General features: G+C 41.8%; 1 protein-coding gene across 1 annotated transcript in view; it reads right to left on the reverse strand.

Moving 5' to 3' along the window:
• Positions 1 to 6,543: 6,543 nt before the first annotated feature.
• The window catches only part of RFTN2 (raftlin family member 2), a 163,901-nt gene continuing 151,128 nt past the window's right edge, over positions 6,544 to 19,316 (reverse strand). Inside the window, exons 8-9 of the mRNA XM_073633126.1 lie at positions 16,990 to 17,074; positions 6,544 to 8,476 (exon numbers count right to left, since the gene is read on the reverse strand). Coding sequence (XP_073489227.1) covers positions 8,213 to 8,476; positions 16,990 to 17,074 — 349 coding nt within the window. The 3' untranslated portion in view covers positions 6,544 to 8,212. The remainder of the gene's footprint in view (positions 8,477 to 16,989; positions 17,075 to 19,316) is intronic.

The following is a 19,316-nucleotide window of genomic DNA, read 5'->3' on the forward strand; positions in this document are numbered from 1 at the left end:
GGATTTGAGAACGTATTATTTTGCTTCACAATTAATTGATTTACATTTGTGTTTTTTCCCTCAAATCCCGAATGCGACAGTTGCAATCGAGGCAGCGGTAGCTACCTCATATGAAACATTACTCACTATTGTCTATAGGAAAGGGATTCCGGGAAAGTAGGGGGGCTGCATAATCTCATTACCAGGGTAGATTTTCCATTTATGTGCCCGTAACTTGGGAGATGCACACTTATACAGGTCCCCTAATAATCCGCTCTGGTTAAACCCACTGTTGGGTGAATTTCATAAACTGTAAGGAGGAGTGCTGTGGGCTTGGTATGGGATGGGATTAAATATGTCCATCAGTTATATGTGGACGGACACTTCTGCTTTTTTGAACATTTACGTAGGGTATTTGGGGTTCCCAGTATGTGGCACTTTTAAATATGCACAGTTGCATCACGCTGCTTCCACCCAATTTGGGGGGGCTTCTGTCCAGCTTCACAACTCAAATTTGGAAAGGGCTTTGTTAGATTCAGATCATACTAAATTGTTTTCTCGGTATTACACGGTCCTGGATACTGGTAATTCTGCTCTGATTGAGAGAGCCAAGTTCCGTTGGTCTGCCATTGTTCCGGAGTTGTCAGATGAACAGTGGAGTGAGGTGCTCTCTACATATTTAACCACAGTTATTGCCTCCACAGATAGGATAATTCAATTGAGATACTTACATCAGATCTATTATACGCCTGCACATCTTTTCCGCATGCGCAAGAGAGACACTGCCATATGTCATCAATGCCAACTGTATGAAGGTACTTTTTTTAATATGGTATGGGAGTTTTTGAAGGCGAGGCCTCTTAGGTCTCATGTGACAGAATTTTTTTGCCGATAACTTTGGCTTTCTCAATATATGTAGCCCCCTTCTTTGTTTACTGGCTGTTATTGAGGATGAGGAGTTGGACATGGCTACTAAATTATTCCTCCGACTCATCCTCTTCTATGTTCGAAAACTTATAGCCAGGAGATTGATATACAGGTAATCCTTGACCTTGGTATTGTAGAAGAAACTGATTAATGCAGAGCTTCCATTTTATAGAATGACATATGAGGCCTGCAGGTCTCCTAAAAAATTTAGGAAGATATGGTTCCACTGAATAGATTCTATGGAAACGTTGGCGGATGGCCTTGACATCTAGGTAAAAAAGGGGCAGTGTCATGGTGGGAGGTGGGGCTTAGCAGGGGGACTGGAATTGGAGATCTGCACACTCAAAAGGACTGCTGTAGTTCATTTCATGTTTTTTATTCTATACCTTTTTTTAGGGTTAAAGTAAAATACCAAAAATTACTGCTAGACTGGTTGGATGATACATGGTCCATGTCTGTCATAAGGGGCTTGGAGGGTGAGTAATAATCCTTTGTATACTATGTATTTCCCTCTTGTTATTTCCATTTGGATAATGCTTCTGCCCTCTTGGGTTTTTTTGGACCGATACTATCATATTTCTGTGAAGCTCTGTACTTTTTGTTGTCTAGTGTCAATAAAAATTTCTTGCAAAAAGATTCTCGGCTTCATTAGTGAATCAACTTCACTTAGCAGGGAGAGTTATCCATTTAGTACCTTTACATATGCATTGCTGTATAAATATTTCTTTAGATTTTGTTAAAATTGATTCCCACCAATGACATTTTATTCAGTTTTGTTCCATATACGGTCACATTTACAACTGTACAACATATTATTCCTTTGTTACAACTATTAGGTTTCCCTCCCAAGTTACTCCTTGCATTCAATAAGTGACAGAGGACTTGCAGTGAAAGTAATGGATCAATTTTCCATGGCTAAAGACAAGTTTGTTATCAAGCTAGTTTGTCTAAGGCTACATCTGGGATCTAAGTTATCAAAGCGGAGTTCCAGCTGCAAACATTTTTTTTTTTAAAGTCAGCAACTACAAACACTGCAGCTGCTGACTTTTAATAAGGACACTTACCTGTCCAGGGAGCCTGCGATGTCGGCCCCCCTGAGGCCGAACCATCCATCGGATCGGGTGCAAGCGCCGCCATACCAACTAAGGGAAACCAGGAGAAAACGCTGGTTTCCTACTGCACATGAGCAAGTCGCGCGGCTCTTCCTGAACGGCCCCGTCATCTTCTGGGACACACTGAGGTCTCAGAAGGCAGCAGGGGAGAAGAGGACGTGATTCACTGGGCCTTGGTGATGCTGGGGTGGAAGTACACAAGGTACTTCATAAAAGGTAAGTAAGGGAAAAAAAACTATCCAAAATTGAGTGGTGGAGGGGTTGTCATTCCTTTAAGATAAAGTTGTAAAAGTGGGTGGAACTCCACTTTAACAAGTGTCTAAAACACACCAGTTCAGGATATTTAGTTTCAATTCTCTAACCTTTAACAATTATTATTTGTCATAATGATATTTCTTTTTCACCAATAAGTGCTTAAAATATTGATCATTATTGCTAATAACACACACATTATAACTTGTCATATTGAGACTATTGTAAGAAACTTGTTTCATTTTCATAGAACACCTCTTCAAATTTTCCTGGGAGCGTCTGCCTACTGATGATAATTTTTACTGAAATAATGGATTTGCTTCTAAGTTTTTTTCCTGCCCAACAAATAGGCTTTTTGTTTAGAACCCATTCAGACCTTGGTGTCCTGTTTTTGGCAGTACAGCGCACTACAATGCTTAGTGTGTTACTGCACATTGTGGTGCGCCGCAACACATGTGCATGGAAGCTATGTTGCCTTAGTGCATTTTGCCCTTCAAAATGAAAGACACCACAGTGCAGTAAAGCATGTAACATGCATTAATGTGCATTGTGGTAACGTGTTACTGCTATGCACTGCAGCCATGCTACAACTTTCTAGGAATGACACAGATCAATGAATAGAAGACGAGTGGATGACTGATAACTCCACCCCCTCCATTCACAGATCCCATGAATCATAGACACTTTAGTACAGCTTCTATGAATGGCGGATCTGGCAGGAAAGGGTGGGCATAGTCGAGTCTTGATCAGAGTTCCTAACAGCCCCTTAGCTGTACTAATGTCTGCTGCACCGGAAGATTACAACGGCAGGGGCATAGGATGGAGGAAGATTTCTGCTGAAACAAGAAGAACCAACCCTAGGGACACATACTAACTGTAAGTTGTTTCCCTATTGTTGATGTTTATGTTTTTATATTTAGCCAAACTTGGGCTTTAAGAATTCATTTTAATTTAGTATAATGGAGCTTACCATGTCTCCAGCACAAGCAATTAGCATTGCCATGAATATAACGATATCTGTACTTTACTGTTTATTAATGTATAAAACAGGAAATTACTCTTCTAACAGTTGTTTTTTATCAGTTTGTTTCTCTGATGACACTAAAATATAAAACACAATGCTATGTGAGACTCTTCAGATGTATCGCTAAATGTATGTTTAATGTATAAGAAAAATTCCAAATGAAAGGCGTTAAAAAAAAAAAACAAAAAAAAACAAAAAAAAAAAAAACACTAGAGAAAAAGATATATGCTTATGTTTAAGTGCATGCTTTCTTGCGTCTGGAGCTGAAACAAGGTGTTACTGAACATTAGCTGTGAGACCATACATAGAGCATTATCCCCACATACCACAAAGTTCACATTCAACACACAGCTTATACATTTAGTACTTCACACCCATTCGGCCACACTACTGAGCCAATACCACAGCATCTGATTTCAATAAAATAGCAAAATGATGTAGTCTTTTATAAACCAGGATTTCTTTAAATTTTCTAAGTTTAGTTAACATCTTTTTACAAAAAGCTCTTGTAGATCGTTAAGCATTTGCAAAAATCATAAACATTTTGCAAATACTTAGTTGACAGCAGCTGCTGACATAAATATAGAAATTGCTTAGTTTATGTCCCATTTAGAAAAAACTAAATTGCATTTAGGTGGCATCAATTCCTTGGAAGGGTTTTTGCTTTTGGCGCTGAGTTGTGCTATTGGGCCTTGTTTATAGCATTTTTCTGATATTTTGCAAATACTAACAACAATCTAATCCTATGTGATTTCATACTAGAAAATTCACAATCTTACAGTTGGTTTCATCACTTATTCTTTCACTAAACAATATTGTGGAGTGTAAGGCCCCTTTCACACTGGAAGAGTCAGCCAGCGGCTCCTCCTGCTCAGCAGGGGATTTCTCCTGCGATCCTCACTGTGCAGGCAGATGACAGGTCTGTGTCCGATTTTGCTGATGCTAAGCAGACACAGACACAACTCACTGTTCTCTATGGGCTGTCGGATGGAAATGGACCATTTCCATTCGACTTTCATCCGATCCACTAGACAGATGGGGAATGGATCACCATCCACCTGTTTTTAGCAGACAGGATCGGATCCTATGTCGGCAGGTGTCAACCGACACATGTCCATTAACGTCCGCCGCTCCATAAAGAGCAATAAATGGTCTGAAAAACTGACATGCAAACTCGATCAGTCAGTCAGTGTTAAAAGGGCCTAAAGTTGACCATACACAGTTATTTTGAGTGAGCGAGTACAGCCACTGATTAAAATTTGGCTGGTTCCTGCTGAACTAGCCAAAATACGATCTGTATATCTTAAGGGTGTAATTGCTTTGAAGGCCAAAATACAGATTATGAGGATGGAGTGAGGGAATAACAAACATTAGTACAGCGTAAGAACGGGCAGAGTAATGTTGGTGAAATTTATTTTGCCAGTTCAAATTGCCAATGGTAATTTTTGCAAGATTTTTCTACAGCAAAATTAAGAGTTTTTTGAGGGGTGGTATTTAGGTAGTTTAGCTTATTTCGTTTAGTGTACTTGTATGCACTTTTTCTTTTTTTTAATCATATATTTATTGGTGTATTTGATCAAAAGTTGCATAATGCTATTTCATTTTTTTACTTTTCTCCACTGTCTGTTCATTTCTGTGAATAAAATGTAAATTACTTAGGATAATGAGCAGCAGTTTTTGGCAGAACAGCTCCAGGATAGTTTTTATAGCTAATGTGGTGTAGTCCCTTGCGCTATATTGAGTTTCCGGACTGAGTCAATATCAGAATAAAATAACTAAATTTTGAAAAATGGTAAAAGAACGTGTAAATAGTGATGATGTCTCTGTGGACTGCAGCAAAATCAAAAAAGTGTTCACATAAACTCAACATAATAATGATAATAAAGTGATTTCGCGCTTCAAATCTATCACATGAAAGCATAAAAGTACTTGTGCATACAACTTATAGTGACTATATAAATTAGGTGTGTTCTACGAATGTATATCAACAGTGCAAGCATAAAAAGTGCAAAGTGCTAATAAAAGTGATAATCCAAAGTGCTGGTGTGTATAAATGAATCAAAAGTTCATAATGTGTTTCATCCACTGGGATCAGATATTGGAGGGGAGGGGTGATGGTGATATCCTTTAAAATGGAGGGATCCGGTGAAACTGGGCTCTCTAAACTCTCACCTTAAGTAAGATGAACTTAGGCATCAAACAGGTTCTGTACTGAATGTTGTATGATGTGATTCAGGTGGGGCTTCTCTGATAGGTTTTATATATCGGGAGGATCATTAAAACCATCAAAAAGATGAAAGGGGGGGGGGGTTGCCCACCTGGGCTCCACCAATTCGGTGGGGTGTATGGGGAAGGGAGAGAAAGAGGCCTCCAATAGTGTAGTATAGTTATATAAAACGTTGAAGTCACGAGCGGTGACGTAACGCGTAGGGCGTGGCAGAGAGCAGACGTAACCGGAAGTCAGTAAGGAGGCGCCTCAGACGCCGCTCTTATCCATCATTTTGCAATTTATGCTGTTTTTATTCGTTTTTAATGTAAGAGACCACCCTATTACTTTAATAAACTCCGTTTTATATAACTATACTACACTATTGGAGGCCTCTTTCTCTCCCTTCCCCATACACCCCACCGGATTGGTGGAGCCCAGGTGGGCAACCCTCCCCCCCCCCTTTCATCTTTTTGATAGGTTTTATATATCGGGAGGATCATTAAAACCATCAGAGAAGCCCCACCTGAATCACATCATATAACATTCAATACAGAACCTGTTTGATGCCTAAGTTCATCTTACTTAAGGTGAGAGTTTAGAGAGCCCAGTTTCACCGGATCCCTCCATTTTAAAGGATATCACCCCTCCCCTCCAATATCTGATCCCAGTGGATGAAACACATTATGAACTTTTGATTCATTTATACACACCAGCACTTTGGATTATCACTTTTATTAGCACTTTGCACTTTTTATGCTTGCACTGTTGATATACATTTGTAGAACACACCTAATTTATATAGTCACTATAAGTTGTATGCACAAGTACTTTTATGCTTTCATATGATAGATTTGAAGCGTGAAATCACTTTATTATCATTATTAGTTTTTATAGCTGTTTATGCCTCTAAAATACACAAAAAAAAAACACCATTCTTTTTGGGAAAATTACAACAGAGTTTCACTAATCACTACCTCAGTGAAACAAAGAGTTGTCTACTGCAGAGCTAAACTTCAAAGTTATGAATTGCTTCCCAATGCTACTACCCATTTGTTTATTTATGAATTAGACTGAGTATTAGTATTACAGTATGGCAATGTCTAGTCTCATTCACACAATACTTCTCTTCCAGTTTCACATAGGTGAAATAGGTCACTTCTCCCATGATACTGTAAACACAAGGACCTGCACACCACATGTGACCAGTGATAAGATGCCTCTTTGCATTACATGTCAGAAAAAGTGTAATAAACAAACTGGCATTCACTTAATTGGGTGGCAACCCTTTTGTGCATCTCACGTGCTAAGCAGTCTATACATGATGGCAACTTGATTACATGATCCAAAGTTCCAGATAGTTCAGTCTGAGTTCAAGTCCTGAGTCTTTTTTTTTTTTAATTAAAAATACTTCTTTTGTCCTTCATTCCTTTTGCTTCATCCAGAAGCATTATAAATACTTGCTTAAATGTTCAATCCAGTTAAAATATTTATACAGTATATAATTCAGTTAATTATGTTGCCTTAGTCAAAGAGAACTTCTTTTAACACTTGTTTAAGTACATCAATATAAGATGTCTGAATTTGCTTTCATGCTTATTGTTTATGAAATAATGTACACATTATGAGCATCTCAAAAAAATAAACTCTAAAAAAAATATAGGAATTATATGCCAAACGGTTTGTAAAATAAGAGACATGGCAGTGGGAGAGGCACTTACAAAGCCTTGTTATGTACTGTGTCTCGATGTGAAGGTGGTTATTTTGTGGTAAAGGCAGGGTTTTTCATTTCATTTTAGAACATCCAGCAAGAAGAATAGAGAACAGCACAGTAGTGACATCACAGTATCTCCTGAGACTAGCTGTCAGATGCAGCAGTGCCTTGGATCTAACACTGCATTTATAGAGCTATGAGGCTGTATGTACAGGAGTGCCTAGCTACCCTCACCAGAAAATGCACCATTATTCTTCACGAGGAATTCAAGAGACACTTAATTTAGGGTATCGTTTAGGCACAATTAACATTTCTAAATGTTCCTTCAAAACTGCACTATTTTTTTTTTTGCCACTTTAAGTTTAGGCTGTAATGTACATGGAGCATATGACTCAGAAAAGTACAGCTGGCTGTGCAGAAGAATGCGCTATATTCCTCCTTAATCATATGTACTGTGGCAAAATGTGTATCCTATGTACTATAAAGCCCACTTTTACTATTTCCATAAATGCATATAGTAGAAATACAGGTACTGTATTTTGGTTGCAGCACTTGGAAGCATGATGAATCCTCTTAGATGCATTAACTATTTCGATATGCAAGGTTTATAATACTTCTAGATGTGTGATCCACCCTCCCCAAATTACTATGTGGCTGTATAAAAGGAGGAAGGTAAAAGCACCCCTTCAGGTTCTATAGGCTGTGGCAGCACTGTGTCCTCTTTGCACAGTAGCTAGCAAATCTTATGCGTGCTCTTAACGCTTTCTCTCCTGTTAAGCTAAATAAGTACTCCTCTCTCCAACCCATAAACTTTACAATGCAGGTGCTTTTCCAGCAAGCCTCTTTTCAAACTTCGGATGACATAAGTTAAAGAGCTGAACTAACGAACAATCTTTTGACTTCTGGGGAAATGGTTTTATATGTGATTTCTTTAAAGATACAAATCCTTTTGTTGTGGAAGGAGATGGTATAGAAAGAATTGGATTTAGAGCATGTATTCACATGCAGGTGACTTGGGTCACGGCTTCTTCTTGTTCATACTGCACATCATCCAGGTCTCTTAGCATACTATCATTACTGCTGAAACCAGAAAAACTTCCAAAATGCTGATTGCTGTCTGTATTCCAGTATTGCTTGGAAGAGGAAAGATGTAACTCATTTGATGGTTGCCCAATTTCAAAGCTTCCTGGAGTCTTCTGTCCAATGCTTCTGCTGGTTTTGTTATTCCTCTCTTCATTTACTGTGTGTCTCATCGGCTTTTTCTAAAAAAAAAACCAAAAAAAAAAAAACGTAAACATTACAATTCTCTGCTTAGTGAAACGAGAAGAATAAATGTAAAACAGAACATACTAAAACGCATTAAACATCTACTGTGGTTCTGGTTAAAACATTGATAACTGCCGGTGTAATCCAGTGCATGTACGTTCTGTGTGCATGATAATGATAGGTTTTGGATGGTCCTGGCACCCTTCTGGTGCCTGTACATACTGCAGCACTCATCCCTCACGCTTCTTTCACATCACTAGGTAGTGAATCCAGAATCAGGCTGACAGCCCCTGCATTTTTAAAAAAAAGTCAGCATTGGCAAAATCATCATAATGTAGCTGTAGCGACACACTTGAAGGAGCCCCTGGTTAAACTTTGGGTCCTCTGTCTTCCGCCTCGACCCCAAGAACAAACTCAGCCCCTCTGACACACCTGGTTAAAAGGGGAGACCTCTGCAACCACAGATATAGACACAATTGGAAAATACCCTGCACCTGGCTGTATGTTACTATAGTAAATGCACACACACCCGTTAGTGATAAGCATATACAGTATCTCACAAAAGTGAGTACACCCCTCACTTTTTTGTAAATATTTTATCATATCTTTTCATGTGACAACACTGAATAAATGACACGTTGCTATAATGTAAAGTATTGAGTGTACAGCTTGTATAACAGTGTACATTTGCTGTCCCCTCAAAATAACTCACACAGCCATTAATGTCTAAACCGCTGGCAACAAAAGTGAGTACACCCCAAGTAAAAATGTCCAGATTGGGCCCAATTAGCCATTTTCCCTCCCCAGTGTCATGTGACTCATTAGCGTTACAAGGTGGCAGGTGTGAATGGGGAGCATTTGTGCTAAATTTGGTGCTCTCATTCTCTCATACTGGTCCCTTGAAGTTCAACGTGGCACCTCATGGCAAAAAACTCTTTGAGGATCAGAAAAAAAGAATTGTTGCTCTACATAAAGATGGCCTAGGCTATAAGAAGATTGCTAAGACCTGAAACTGAGCTGCAGCACAGTGGCCAAGACCATACATCAGTTTAACAGGACAGGTTCCACTCAGAACAGTTAATAGATACCAATGTGCAATCTTTAAGTTTCACATTTAAAAATACAAATCATTCCCAATACAGCCCTTGTATTAGGGGACTGGGTAATAAATATCAAAAATGCAAAAAAAAAAAAAAAAAAAAAAAAAAAAAATGAAAAAAATAAGTGAAAAAACAGTCCCAATAATAGGTGCTTAGTTCAACTAAAGTAAATAGATTAAGTGTTGCTAGATGCGTGCTTGATAGTGGATCTCCTTCACCAAATCAATAGCAAATCACCCAACGTGAACAGATGTCAAGGCTGCTTACCAGATGTAGTTGACTTCTTTAATTAAAAAGAAAGTCAAGTACCGCTTTGGCAGGATAATGCCTGCTCCCGTATGGATAAGGCTGGAGATGCACAGGAAAACTTCACTTCCAGACCAGTTATACTGCTGCAGGTTGGCTCCCCTGTGCGAGCCGTCGTAGCTGTACGTCGGCTCGATGCTTTAGCAGGCCTGGTCAGGAAGGGGGTAAAATTCTTCTGTGGCCCGGGCAGGCAGCCCGGGCTCCCTCAGTAGCCAGTTCTGGTGCACGGTGTCCTCTCCGGCTGGAAGTTGTCCCCAAAGCACTGTGTACGTGTGTCACCTCTCCTCTACTACCTCCAGGTCCACACCCCTCCCGTGTCCAGTTCTGCCCTGGCCACGGAAGAATTTACCCCCTTCCTGACCAGGCCTGCTAAAGCGTCTTAAAGAGCCGACGTACAGCTACGACGGCTCGCACAGGGGAGCCAACCTGCTGCAGTTTAACTGGTCTGGAAGCGAAGTTTTCCTGTACATCTCCAGCCTTATCCATATGCGAGCAGGCATTATCCTGCCAAAGTGGTACTTGACTTTCTTTTTAATTAAAGAAGTCAACTACATCTGGTAAGCAGCCTTTACATCTGTTCACGTTGGGTGATTTGCTATTGATTTGGTGAAGGAGATCCACTATCAAGCACACATCTAGCAACACTTAATCTATTTACTTTAGTTGAACTAAGCACCTATTATTGGGACTGTTTTTTCACTTATTTTTTGCATTTTTTTTTTTTTTTTTTTTTTTGCATTTTTGATATTTTATTACCCAGTCCCCTAATACAAGGGCTGTATTGGGAATGATTTGTATTTTTAAATGTGAAACTTAAAGATTGCACATTGGTATCTATTTAAATTTTCATTTGCAAATATTATTACAATGCACTAAATGAGCGCCCCCTTGTGTGTATGTATTTTCAATCTAGGAGTGGCTTTCCACTTTTCTAGGGGAGTAGCCTAATTTTTTTTACCTATTTTTCTATTATATATTTTTTTATTTCACTTTGGCGCGGAGGGTCTTTGTATTTATAATTCCACTCAGAACAGGCCTCTCCTTGGTTGACCAAAGAAGTTGAGTGCACATGCTCAATGTCATATACAGAGATTGTACTAAGTAGTATTTGAGAGAAACTACTTAGGATGGCCCACCTAGATGTGCCATTAGGTGAGTTGGAGTCGCCCTCTACTAAATTTATAGGGGGAAGGATCAGCGTGTTGTGAGTTCTTTGAGTAGAGTACCGTAAGTCAGACTTTTTGGTGGGTGAATTGTTCGTTTTTCCCATTGCTCTTTGGGCTCAGATGGTTCTGGTATAGCAGCCTCTTCCACCATAGAAGGTTGAAGAGTCTCTGTGTCTTCTGCAGTTAGGGAAATCAGAAGATCCTCCTGGCCAATGACTGGCTCTGTGGTATGAATGCTGGTGCCTCAGGCCTGAACGTTCCAGTATCCACTTCTCTAGAAGAAAGAAGAGTGGCGGTTTCTAGACTTGCACAGCCAGCCCATGCCCAGTTCTTCATCCTCACTGTCTTCTTCATCTGTGTTCAGTGGCGCAGACTGAGACCTGGTTATTGGACATGATCTCTGAGGTAGTTCGCGTAGGCTGTGGATCTGGTTGATGAGGCACATGAACTGCTTCTGATAGTGGCAGTAGGCGATTACGGTGCCAGGTCTTTAGTGGGCCCGTACTTCCTGTGGGGTAAAGTCTTCATCTGTATACACCGTATGCAGGAGTGGCAGTATCTTTCAACTTCAGCCCGCATACAGGCCCAATAGAAATGGTCTTGCACCAGTTTGAACGTTCTTTCAGGCCCTAAATTACCATGGTTGTCATGTAAGGCAGTCAGTAAGTCTCTCTATGCTTTTTCGGCAGGAACTGCCGCCACTTATGTTCAGGATCATCCAAGGGGACCACCCCGTTGCGTAACTGCAGTCGATCTCATTCCTTGTTTACTAGTCATGATTCTTTTGGAGAGTCTGTTAGCAGTAGATCTGAGTGTTGGCCCTCCAGGGCCTTCAGTGTTAGACTACAGAGGGGATCTACCATCTGGTCCTTTAAGTCCCCATCTGCAAGCTTAGGTAGGCTGTCGTTCCTAACTTGGGACGTATTACAGTACTATTTTGGGACACCTGCCACTGAGACTGATGGCTTTGTCCTCAGTTGTTCCTCTTGCCTGATGTTCCACTTCCTGACACAAGGCTTGTATCCCTTCTGGTGTCAGTTGAGTCCACTCTTCAGAGGAAGCCCCTGCCTCATAGGGTCTCCTTAATAGGGCATCAGCATCCCAGTTCCCAACCCCTGGACTGTACTTTAAGCTGAAACAGAATCCTGATAGGGCAGCCAAACACCTGTGCCCAGTGGCATCCAGCTTGGCGGTGGTAACAATATATGTGAGCGGGTTGTTATCGGTCTTGACTTTGAAGTCTGCACCATGCAAGTAGTCTGCACCATGCAAGTAGTCATTCAACTTTCCACCACTGCCCACTTCAGAGCCAAGAATTCCAGCTTGTGAGTAGAATAGTTCTTCTCAGCAGATGCAAGACTTTGGCTCACATAAGCAACAGGCCTCAGGTGTCCATCGTGTTCCTGATACAGTACCCCACCTAGCCCGTCTCCACTGGCATCCATATGCAGTGCATGCAGGTTGGTTGGATCAGCATAGGCTAAAACAGGAGCAGTAGTTAGACTCCACTTCACATGCTGAAAGGCTTGCTCACACTGGTCGGTCCACTGCAAAAAACAAGGGGATTTGTCTGGATCACCGTTAAAAATATTAATTGTTAGAAACAGTTAGGCCGTCGCTAGTTTGAAAATTAATCTAATCCACATTGATAACCATAGGACGCAGTTCTAATCGCCCTAATAGCATACAGACAGACAATAAGAGAATGAAGTTCTCTTAAGAGGGCAAAATTAGACCACTAGTGATGATACAAACAAGCTTTATTAAACAGAGATAATCACAAGTAATTTAGAAAAGTTGGTTGGTCCACTAGTCTTGGATTGACTCCTGAGACTTCCTGGGCCCTCCGGGTTGTCTAACCGGCCTTGTTGGGTCTGGATCCTTGTCATCATCCTCATTTTCAATAATTCATTAAGGGGCCAAAGTATTTTAGCAAATCCCTCGATGAACCTTCTATAGTATGAGCAAAACCCCAAGAATGACCTAGGCTTCATTACGTCAGTCTTGGCCAAGAGGTGACAGCTTCCAGCTTCTGAGGGTCAGTAGCTAGTCCTTCAGCAGAGACAACATGGCCTAGGTAATTAACTGAAGGCTGGTAATACTGAAATTTTTCCAGGGTCAGCTTCAACCCCTCGTCATGGAGTCTCTTCGGGACCTTCTCCAGATGTTCTTCATGCTCTTCGAGGGTTTTGCCAACACAATGATATTGTCAAGGTATACCAGCACTTTGATCAGGTTTATGTCTCCTACTGTCTTTTCCATCAGTCTTTGAAATATGGTCGGAGTGCCAGACAGACCCTGAGGCATCCTGTCGAAATTGAAGAACCCTACTGGGGTGATAAACGCTGTCTTCCCCCTATCTTCAGGGTGCATGGGAATTTGATAGTATCCACGCTTCAGATCCAGCACACTAAACCACTTTGCCCCCAACAGGCTATGCAGGGCATCTTCTATCCTTGGAGTGGTGTACTGAACGGGGATGGTCCTCCTTTTGAGCATCCGATAATCGATGCACACCCTCAGGGACCCATTCTTCTTCCACACCACCATTATGGGGATGCATAAAGGCTCATAGACTACCTGATGATGCCTGATCTCTTCAATTCTGCCAGCTGCTCAAATTTGCTAGGTCCCCCTAAGGGACTCTTTCCCTGAATGTATCACGGGCAGCGCAGAAGCCAATGGCTGTGTGAAGTGAAGGAAGGGGAATCCTCATGATAGCCTGTTCGGCGGTCACCATGACAACACGTTTCACTCAATGGAGCCTTGTCAAGTCACATTGGCTTTGGCGCTGCCCATTACGTCATCCCCAGGTGCCTGGCTGAGTAGCCTTCTCCATCCTGTTCTCCCTGCGTCCACCGGGCAATGGGAGCCCTCTGTAAGGTTTTGGGCCTCCACTGTGGTTTCTTTGCGTCCTTTACTTTGGAGCTAACTGCTGAGGATGGGCACCAGGTTGGCTTCCTTACCAGGGGCCTTCTGAAGTTTCCCGCTGGTTTCTGGCGTTGGCTTTCAGACTTGGGTGGACTTGAACAATCACTTTGGTAATGTCCCATTCCTCCGCAGTTGAAACAATCCCCTCGATTCACTGGTTTCATGGTAGAGATAACCCAACGTCACCTAGACAAGCTGATGCTGGCCTGGTTGCAGTTTTCTTGCCCTCAAACATAGCCTCTTCCTCCCTCTCAACCCTAATGAGTTCAGGATGCTTTAATGACATGACATTAGCTGAAGTCTTTAGCTGGATCCAGACCAGATTGGAGCATAGAGAACCTCTTAGGATCTGCTGCATTCTAGCTTGATCTATGGTTGAAGGTTCCATTCCCTTCTTTAATACAATTTGGTTTAGCATTTTGTTTAATCACCAGATACATATACTCAGACAGGTGCTCACCCTGGCATTGGAGGGCATGCTCAAATTTGTAAATCAAGTCTGCAGCCTTCTCTGTTCATACAAACCCTTCCTGCAACATGGGGAGGTAGTCATAGGCTCTGCAGTGAGTTTGACTGAACTTAGCTTCTGCAGCAGCTCCTATCAAGCTCTCAGTGATGTGCTGTTTCTTTTGGGCTTCTGGCACATCCCATTCTTCCAGTGGTTTAACAGGACGGGTTCCACTCAGAACAGGCCTTGCCATGGGTGACCAAAGAAGTTGTGTGCACGTGCTGCCAGCATTGCTGCAGAGTTTGAAGGGGTGGGGCCTTAGCCTGTCAGTGCTCAGACCATACGCCGAACACAGCATCAAATTGGTCTGCATGGCTGTCGTCCCAGAAGCCTCTTCCAAAGATGATGCACAAGAAAGCCCGCAAACAGTTTGCTGAAGCAGACTAAGAACATGGATTACTGGAACCATGTCTTGTGGTCTGATGAGACCAAAATAAACTTATTTGGTTCAGATGGTGTCAAGCGTGTTTGGCGGCAACCAGGTGAGAAGTACAAAGACAAGTGTGCCTACAGTCAAGCATTGTGGTGGGAGTATCATGGTCTGGGGCTGCATGAGTGCAGCCGGCACTGGGGAGCTACAGTTCATTGAGGGAACCATGAAAGCCAACATGTAATGTAGACCTAATGAAGCAGAGCATGATCCCCTCCCTTTCGGAGACTGGGCCGCAGGGCAGTATTCCAACATGATAACAACCCCAAACACACCTCCAAGGCGACCACTGCCTTGCTAAAGAACGCTGAGGGTAAAGGTGATGGATTGGCCAAGCATGTCTCCAGACCCTATTGAGCATCTGTGGGGCATCCTCAAAGGGAAGGTGGAGGACTGCAAGGTCTCTAACATCCACCAGCTCCGTGATGTCATCATGGAGGAGTGGAAGAGGACTCCAGTGGCAACCTGTGAAGCTCTGGTTAACTCCATGCCCAAGAGGGTTAAGGCAGTGCTGGAAAATAATGATGGCCACACAAAATATTGACACTTTGGGCCCAATTTGGACATTTTCACTTAGGGGTGTACTCACTTTTGTTGCCAGCGGTTTAGACATTAATGGCTGTGTGTTGAGTTATTTTGAGGGGACAGCAAATTTACACTGTTACACGAGCTGTACTCTCACTACTTTACATTGTAGCAAAGTGTCATTTATTCAGTGTTGTTGCATGAAAAGATATAATAAAATATTTACAAAAATGTGAGGGGTGTACTCACTTTTTTGAGATACTGTACATACATACATACATACACACACACACACACACACCCCATTACAGTGTGGTTGTAAAGTGAGTCCGATTAGTACAGATCAGACTGGATTTCTCGGTCACCCTGTGTCCCTATTAGAGACACAGGCTAACTTGGACATAGGAGGTGCATTGGGAGCTGAAACAAGAGTTTCCCAACCACCCCAAGGGATTCTGGGTTCCCACTGGCACCCGTCACAAACAGTACAACGTATAAACTACTAAACTGTCTTACTGGCACTGCAGGGGTGATATCCCCACAGCCGCACTGTCCCCTGGCTCACAGGTCACAGCTTGGGGATCTGATCTCTCTCCCTTGCAGTAATGGCTACCTTCTCTCTCTTCCTCTCTCTCTCTGGCTGGTGATGCTGAGCACAATAGCTCTCTCTTCACTCTCAATCATGTCCCTCAGCACTGTCCTCTCGCTCCTCTCTGGCTGGCTCAACACCAGGGGCTGTTGTTGCATGGTCTCTCTCTCTACCTTACAAACCACCACAGCCTCCTCACACTTCCTGAAACTCCTTTTTTCCCCAAGGTCCTCTATGTCTCCTCATGTTCAGGAAAGAAAGGTCAGCATCTCCCTATCTCCATATCGTGGCCAAAAGGAGAAATTGCATGACAAATAGTCTTACATTGCTCAATAGCAAAATGCTTGTTACATATCCTCACAAGTTCACTTTAAACAAAAAAATAAGTAGCTCTAAAAAATTTAAAAAAGCACTTTTTCTGCAATACTCACCACCTCTGTGTACAGCATAGCTGGTCCTCTTCTGGGCTGAATAATGCCCAGCATCATTCAAACTACTTCCTGTAGGCCCAGGCCACCATGGACACCCTCCTTTGGGGTGTATCATTACAGACTACTGCATAGAATGTTGATCAAATGTCAGGCTCCACTCTGTACAGAAGTAAAGATCACCCACCTCCAACACCAGAGGAGGAGAGGAATAACTCATGGGGGGAGATTTACTAAAACAGGAGCACTCAGAATCTGGTGCAGCTCTGCATAGTAACCAATCAGCTGCATGAGATTCAGTGTGCACCAGTTATAGTAAATCTCCCCCATGATGTCAAGTGGCAGGTCTAACAAATGCAGGATTTAAGATATGTACAATGGGATGTTTTGAAAAATAGATGCATGGGGCTTCATGGGGGCAGGGTGTGTGGCTCTTAAAACTTGAACTTAAGCTTAAACTTGAAACAAGGAAAATGTGTCCTGGATTCAGTCACAAAATACAATCTTTACTTGGGTGATAACTTACCTCAGGTGACTGAACAGCTGCATGTGCATGTGGAATAGCTGATCTTTGAAGAAATATGATTTGTTTGGTAGTCAGATTTCCTTCACTAAAACAATAAATAGATAATGTTAGTTGCATAGCTCCCAACTGTCCCTGATTTCCAGGAACTGTCCCTGATTTCCATATTATGTGGGCCTGATCTATATAGTTGTATAATAAATGCACTATCATTCAAAAAGTTTTTCCCAGTGCTAAACTTCATCCATATTCTAATTTGTTGCATTTATAAATTTCAAAGGCCAATGTAAAGCAATAGTAGTGGTAAAAAAAAATTGTTTATTTCTCCTTTAAGGGGCATGACAGAGGTGTGTCCTATGCCTACATACTTTTGATAATAGGTGTCCCTCATTTCCCTCTCAAAAAGTTGGAAAGTATGTAGTTGCATAATATTTACATTACATAATAATTATTGTACAGTATATAACTAACTACAAAGGCTCTCTTTTTTTCTCCTCTTTCCTACCTCAACTGTCATGTAAAAATATACAAATGTACCCAGCTAGCAAATGAGAACGGATTTAAATCCTGCCTTTTAATTTAGATCAATAACAGATGTCTCTGACGCATTAACTTGCAAATACACATGGAAGCCATGCAATACATTGGAGGTGTCTCAGAAAGTGTGATTCCTACAATATATAACAATATGAAAAGCGATGAGAACATAAAATATGCATTACATAAATTATATACCACTGTGAATGCCCAAGTGACAACGTGTATGACAAATAAAGATTGGTCCATCCTGAAACAGTTCTAGATAAACTCTTCTCAAGAAAGATTATTCTTTCCACCATGAATAAAAAGTACTCTAGTGGTCAAACACCTCTCAGCACAGCAGATTTGGACCCACCAGACAGCAATGCCTCTCTTTTTACAGATTGGCATATAACGTTTATACAGATGGTTTCCACCTAATATGTCTTCTGGTACTGACTCTCCTGTGGAGCTCCCCATATGGTAAACTAGAAAGAAAAAGGGGCATCAATAGTGTAAAACTGTTTAACTAAAATGTGCGCTATTTGTAATAAAAACACTCACAAGAAGCTAAAACATTCCAGCATTACTAAAGTGACTCAGCCTGCATGATGTATTATGCCAGAAGGAACATTAAACAGTTTTTTAGTGTCACCCGATGTCTGCAGCATCACTTCCAATAGGTCACTTGTGGCACCATCGTTGACATCACATCCAGTTGCCACTCGACCAGAACCTCTACGTTAAGTCGGAATAGATTAAATTTTGGGTGCTGGTTGAGTGGCAACCAGATGTCACATCAGAGATTGTGCCAGAAGTAATGTATTGGAAGTGACACAGTGGATATCGGGTGAGACGGAGACTACGTTTTAATGTTCCTTCTGGTATAAGACATCATGCAGATTGAGTGACTAGTAATGCTGGAATGTTTCATCTTCTTGTAAGTGTATTTTAATACAAATAAAGCACATTTTGGTTAAATGATTTTACACTATTGGTGACGCTTTTTCTTTCTTATTTACCATATGGGGAGTTCCACAGGAGAGGAGAGTCAGAACCGGAAGCCATATTAGATTGAAGTCATCTATATAAGCGTTATATGCTAATGTGTTAAAAGAGCGGCATTGTTGTCTGGTGGGTCCTAGTCTGCTGAGCAGAGGTGTTTGACCATTGAAGTACTTTTTATTCACTGTGAAATTGAGAAAGGGGACCGATCCCCTGTTGGTCAACCCTAAGGCCCCTTTCACACATGCGGACAGTAGGTCCGTATTTCATCCATCCGTTTTCGGATGAAATACGGACATACATGCATCCCTATGGGATAGCAGGTGTCAGAGGATGTACATCCGCTAACACCCGATGTTGTCCGGCTCCGCTCTTGTCCGATACTGCGGACGGAAGAAAATCCTATTTTTCTATCCGTCTGCAGAGCGGATCGGAGGAACACGGACAGACGGTCCGTGTTCCTCCGATCCCCCATAGGGGAGAGCGGAGATCTGACAGGGCGGTCCCTGCACAGTGTGCGGGTCCCGCCCTGTCATCTGCCTGCTCAGCTGGGGAAAGCGGAGCGATCCCCGCTGAGCAGCGGATAAACACGGGGCGGATCAACACGGATCTGTCCCGTGTGAAAGGGGCCTTAGGCTAAAGGGCCATGGACTATCTCTGTACCAATTTAGACAGCAAATAGACAAGTTTCTAAAAAAATTAAAATTTTTATCTATACCAAACAGGATAAAAATAGGAAATCCCAATACATCATAACAGTTTCAGCAAAATTATATCAGAGCATTATAAAAATACAGGACACGATA

This window comes from Aquarana catesbeiana, linkage group LG06, assembly GCF_042186555.1.
Source record: "Aquarana catesbeiana isolate 2022-GZ linkage group LG06, ASM4218655v1, whole genome shotgun sequence".
NCBI lineage: Eukaryota > Metazoa > Chordata > Amphibia > Anura > Ranidae > Aquarana > Aquarana catesbeiana.